Source organism: Drosophila sechellia, chromosome X (assembly GCF_004382195.2).
Source record: "Drosophila sechellia strain sech25 chromosome X, ASM438219v1, whole genome shotgun sequence".
Classification (NCBI taxonomy): domain Eukaryota; kingdom Metazoa; phylum Arthropoda; class Insecta; order Diptera; family Drosophilidae; genus Drosophila; species Drosophila sechellia.
In genome coordinates, this window is record NC_045954.1 from 17,892,960 (window position 1) to 17,898,959 (window position 6,000).

General features: G+C 53.9%; 1 protein-coding gene across 8 annotated transcripts in view; it reads left to right on the forward strand.

The window, feature by feature from the left end:
• Positions 1-5,756, forward strand: part of LOC6618112 (probable Ras GTPase-activating protein) — a 42,225-nt gene extending 36,469 nt beyond the window's left edge. For 4 of the 8 annotated variants that reach the window (XM_032726822.1, XM_032726825.1, XM_032726820.1 and 1 more), the window contains 5 exons: positions 656-776; positions 851-978; positions 1,048-4,563; positions 4,631-4,925; positions 5,086-5,756. In XM_032726822.1, coding sequence (XP_032582713.1) covers positions 656-776; positions 851-978; positions 1,048-4,563; positions 4,631-4,925; positions 5,086-5,332 — 4,307 coding nt within the window. In that variant the 3' untranslated portion in view covers positions 5,333-5,756. The remainder of the gene's footprint in view (positions 1-655; positions 777-850; positions 979-1,047; positions 4,564-4,630; positions 4,926-5,085) is intronic. The other 4 variants (XM_032726823.1, XM_002042374.2, XM_032726821.1 and 1 more) reach the window with 1 other exon arrangement.
• Positions 5,757-6,000: the final 244 nt, after the last annotated feature.

Below are 6,000 nucleotides of genomic sequence, written 5' to 3' on the forward strand. Positions count from 1 at the left end.
TTTAAGTACAATGAGACAGATACGCAGAGTTTTTTTTTATTTGGAAAACAGGTCTGATAACCTGAATTCGAATCATCTGGTCCGTGTCATTTGGTTCTATTCTCTGTGTTGAGTGTACTCGCTTAGCATCTTGCCACGGTAATGAGGCACATGAATGATGAATCATTGCTACCTGCCCCTTCCGCTGCTGCCGTTGCTGCCACTGCCACTGCGCTTGCCGCCTTGCCTCAGTTTCCATGTCTTCTGGCTGCTCCGGCTGTTGTTATTTCTTTTTTTTTTTTTTGCGGCAGGTGATGCGGCGATGTTGATGGCTCTCCGGAGCTGGGATAAATTCATTTGAGCAGCAGCTGCTCCTTTTCTTTTGTTCGGCAGGCGAAAACCAGTTTTAAGTCTTCCAAAAACAAAAAAAGAAAACGAACTACAACCGAAGTGTTTTGGCCGTTTTTGTTATGCGGGACGGGATTCCAGAGGAATGTGCGGGGTATGTTGGAGATGGGATGGGAATTCATCATTTAGGGATTAAAATACTTGCCGAACTGAATCTGAATCACCTGAAAAGAAGGTCAATGAAATGTGTTCGAGATGAGAAATTCGAGTGGGCACTTGTGAGATAATCCCTACTAATGCCCATATCCTTCGCTTCCTTCTTTTGCAGATACGTCCTATGAGAAGGCGTGCCGCCGTGGATCAGCGCCCACCACGCCCATTTTGGGCAGCAAACAGCACCAGACGGAGCACAATGCCACCTCGCGTTTCACCAACTTCTTTTCCAAAAAGTAAGTCCCCAGGAGAATATGATATGTTCAAGATCACAATATTAATAATATGCCATCGTTTCTCTGTGCGACAGATCCAATCCTTTGAAGCGGACCAAGTCGGTGACCAAGCTGGAGCGGACCAAGCGCGGATCCGGCGGACTGAGGGGCTCCCGCTCGCACGAGAGTTTGCTGTCCAGTCACGCCGTCATGTCCACCATAGGTGAGTTCTGGCTTATATTGGAGTTTTGGCCAATTCTTAAAACCATTTTCTTGTTCTTTCTTCTTCTAGATCTCTCGTGCACTGGGGCGGTGGGCGTGGCGCCCGTGCACCAGTCGGTTCTGGGACGTCGTCACTGTTTCCAGGTACGGGGCGGGCCTCGTGGCGAGCGGTACTACTCATGCGGATCGCGCCAGGAGCGCGACCTTTGGATCTACTCGCTGCGCAAGTCGATCGCTCCAAATGCAGAGCACACGCGTCGCACGGACAACTCGCTGAAGATGTGGGTGTACGAGGCGAAGAATCTGCCGCCCAAGAAACGTTACTTTTGCGAACTGCAACTGGACAAGACGCTGTACGGCCGGACTTCGGTGAAGCTGCAGACGGATCTGCTGTTTTGGGGGGAGCACTTCGATTTCCCCGACATACCCGAGATTAATGTGATCACTGTAAACGTTTTCCGTGAGGTGGACAAGAAGAAGAAGCGGGACAAATACCAGTTTGTGGGATCGGTGAAGATACCCGTGCACGATGTCACCTCCAGATTGCCCTGCGAGCAATGGTATCCCATACTGAGCGACAAGGCCGGCGACAGTCTGGGTAGGACCTCGGGCGGCGGCGGCAGTGGGTCCAAGGACAAGGAGCAGTTGCCCACGCTGAGGATCAAGTGCCGTTTCCAGAGCACCGACATCCTGCCCATCAATGTGTACGCCAACTTTTTGGCCTACCTTAAGGAGAACTACAAGCGCGTGTGCGAGACCCTGGAGCCGGTGATCGGAGTCAAGGCCAAGGAGGACATTGGACAGGCACTGGTGCTGCTGATGCACGCACAGGGATTGGCGGGCGCCTTCCTCACCGATGTGGTGGCCCTCGATCTGCTGCGAGTTGGCGATCAGAGGCTTACGTTCAGGGGCAACTCCTTGGCCACCAAGAGCATGGAGGCATTCCTCAAGCTGACGGGCGAACAGTATCTGCAGGACACACTATCCGCACCCATAAACGAGCTGATTCAGTCGGAGAGGGACTGCGAAGTGGATCCCACCAAGACGAGCGGTTCGTCGGCGGGCTCGCTGCAGCGACAGCAGGCCGCCTTGCGCGGCGCGGTCCGAGGGGCGTGGCAGTGCATCTTTGAATCGCACAAGCATTTCCCCGCCCAGTTGCGCAATTGCTTTGCCACGTTCCGGGAGCGCTTGCAGCAGCTTGGCCGTCAGGATATGGCCGACAACCTGATCTCGGCGAGCATTTTCCTGCGCTTTCTGTGCCCGGCCATCCTGTCGCCGTCGCTCTTCAACATCACCAGCGAACTGCCGTCCGCACGGGCCACCCGCAATCTCACACTGGTGGCCAAGACCCTGCAAACATTGGCCAACTTCACCCGCTTCCAGGGCAAGGAGAACTTTATGGAGTTTCTCAACGATTTCCTCGAGCAGGAGGCCGCTCGCATGCAACAGTTTCTGGAGATTATATCCACGCGGCCGGAGCACCCAGCTCCGGACTCGATCCTCGATTGGGCCGGTTACATCGACCAGGGGAAACAGTTGTCCATACTACACAGTTTGCTCAGCGAAAGCCTGGCCAAGCTGCCGGAGGCCAGGCAGCACGAGCTGGATCCGTTGCAGCACATTCTCGATGAAATCAGCCGAGCCAAAGAGCATGGTATGGGCACAGCACTGCCGGGTGGATATTTGCCGGCCACCTCGTCCACGCACTCGATAGCCAGCGAGAATCAGGAGAATCGCAATCCGGGATCCTCGGGCTCGCACACCGGCTCCAACTCGGAGCAGTTACTGCCACAACAAAGCCAGTTGGCCCAGCCGCAGCATGCAATTGTTAGTAAACCATTGTCTGCGGAGCGCGGCATCATGCGAGGAGTACTTACGCCGAATTCTCTGGAGAAAAATATCTTTAGGTACAATGATCCCACGGTTAATGGCTTACTGCAGCAGCAGCAACAACAGCAGCAGCAGCAGCAACAGCAGCAGCAGCAGCAGCAACATCAGCAGCTGCAACAGCATGGCCACCAGCAACAGCCGCACCACCAGCATCCACTCCAGATGCTCTCCAATTCACAAACCTCCATTGCCGGCAACCAATATATGAGTTCGCCGGGAGGCCTGCAGCATGCCCAATCGCAGACCTCGATGGCATCCTCATCGCTAAATGGGAGCAGCAGCAATTTGCTGCACGGCCACCAGCAGCATGCCCATCACACGCAGCAGCTGCATCCACATCACTGCCCGCCGGCGCCACAGACCAGTGCCTCCAGCACCATGGAACGCATGGATCGCATGAACTATCCGTATATGTCGCACAATGGCAATGACTACGAGACCAGCACGCCTTCGAGCACTCGCTCCAGGACACTGCCACGGAATGGAAATCCCAATGCCAATGGCAACGTGGGCAGCAGCAACAATAACCAGAGCGGCAGCTACGATGACATGCACGGGGAGTTCCAAATCCAGATCTCTGGGTTCGATACGAGCAGTGCTTTTGTCTGCAAGTCGCCCACACCCATGATGAAATCCAGTTTGGGACCAGCGGGGGCCGGACGAAGCCATCACAAACTGAATTTGGGAATACCCGATCACTCAGGTGGCTATGTGCGGGGTAACAATATGAATCCCAACTCGAATATGCCCAAGAACTTGGAGGATCTGGACGATCTGTTCAAGTACGCTGAGGAGCATGACGTGGCGGAGCCAGCGAACCATCACCATAACAACCAGGGTCAGCAGAACCACCAGGGTCATCTGAAGCCGGCCGCCGTTCCCGGCAAGGAGCAGCTGTCGGCGAAAAGCAGTCACTGCAGCTCTGGCTACCAGAGCATCTCCACAAATCCCTCGCCCTCGCAGTCCTCCAGTCCCGTGGAGAGCCAGCTGAAGGCCGCGATGGGCAGTCACAATGCGCCGCTGGCCTTCAAGAATCCCTCCTATCAGCTTCAGCCCCAAACTGGCTCGTCCAGATCATCGGCACAGAGTAATCCACACCAGCAGCAGCAACAACAACAGTTTGGCAGCCGCTTGAAACCAATTGGAGGTGGACTGGTGGCCGCGAGGGCGGCTTTCCTCAACAGTGGCGGAGCCTTGGAGGCGGCCACTTTAACGCCCAGCTCCTCGGACGAACAGCTGTCGGCGGATAATTACTTCAGTTATGCAGCGGCTGCAGCTGCTGGAGCGGGTATTGCCACCAAATTGGAGGCTCAACGCTCGCTCAGCGGCGGCAGTAGCTCCTCCACCTCAGCATCTGCGTCCACCTCGAATCTGGGCAAGAGCGGCGCTTCATCCGCCTACGGGCGGCTGAATGGGCCGCTTAAGCGCGAGGATGTTTACGGCAGTGGCTACGGCGGCAGCAGTGGAAATGTGGGCTATGGCTTGTCCACTTCCAGTGCCGCGGGACACCATCAACATCCCCACCAGCAGCAGCAGAATCCGATGCAGCAGCAACAGCAGAGGGAACGGGATCAGGAACTAAAGCAGTATGCCGGCAGTGTGGCGGGCAGCGTGGGATCGGGCACATCAGCGGCTCAGAGGCGCCTGAGCTTGGACTCGGCGCGCACGCTCTCCGACAGCAGCACGGATACAGAGGGTGAGTTGGGAAAATCCGTGTGAATCTAACTAGGAAACGGATAACATGAAATAAATTCTGGTTCCAGGACACTGCAACCAATTGCAGGAGGGCAAGCGACGCAGGCAGTTGCGCAGCAGTGGCGGCAGCGGCGGAGGAGGCGCCGGTTCTGAGCAGGGACTGGGCAAGAGCTATGACCAGAACGGAGAAATCCAGCTGCTGCAACAGACGCTGGACACGCTCTGCCACACGCTGGACCGGGATGAGGCCGAGCTTCGCGACTCCAGCGACGAGCTGTTCGGCCTGCAGCGCCCGGCGGGCAGCAATGGATCGAACAATCTTAGCCTGCAGTCGGAGTCCACTATGCGCAGCATCATCGACAGGTGGGGATTGAATTCAATTCAAGACGCAAGCGATGTAGCCAAAATAGGTGTTCGTTCGTTATTGCTTAACCTAAGCTTTGAATAACCACACTAATTTTGGCCACACGGCTGTCTAAATAATTTGCATGGACCCATCCTTCAGGGGTAAACCTAATTAAAGTTTCTTTCAATCCTCCTGCAGACTCATCACCATGGAGGAGGAGCTGCGACGCGAGCAGCTGAAGATGTCGCTGGCGCTGTCGCACAAGCAGCGCGTGATCGAGGAGCAGGGCCAGCAGATCGCGGCACTGGATGCGGCCAACAGCCGGCTGCTGAGTGCCCTGACCGCCCTGCGCCAGCGGTACGAGACCCAGCAGCAGCAGCAACAGCAGCACCAAGCACCACCAAAGACCCAGAAGCCACAGTGAGCGGATGGGGGGTAGACAGGAAGGGCAGAGATAGAAGGAGACTAAGGAGGATTAGGAGGTGACCGCGACCGAACCCGAAACCGAAACCTAGCATACCTAGCAGTGGCATCTTTGTTCCGCTGGACACCGTCGCGGTTCCGTCTTAAGGATACCTTTTTGTTTATTTTTTTTTTAGATATTTTTTTTGTATGCTACATAAATTATAATATATACTACATGTTTAATATATAACTATGCATAACATACATACATTATACATAATTTCTCAATCTATGTTTAAAACCAACAAATTGTGAAAACGCTAAACGCAGCTGCAAAGGCAGCAAGAGAAACCCCTGAAGATCGGAGCATGGAAGTGAAGAAGAACCAGAACAAGTTAAGATAATGAATAAAATTATAACCAAAGTTAGACAAAAATTCACGACTTGGCTCGCTTATTTTTATTATCTACAATATTAGTTGAATATTTGCAGATTGAATGTAGAGCGGTATCATGTATGTAACTTACACGGAAATTACGTCTGCAGAGTAGATAAGCTAAGGCGACACCTAGCGGTCATCGAAAGCAGCACATGCTTACGTTCTTACTCTCACTGTAAAATGTATATACAGTGATCATTCCAATTTTCAAAAGTAGAGGGCGCCGCTTATTTTTTGACGAGCCTAAA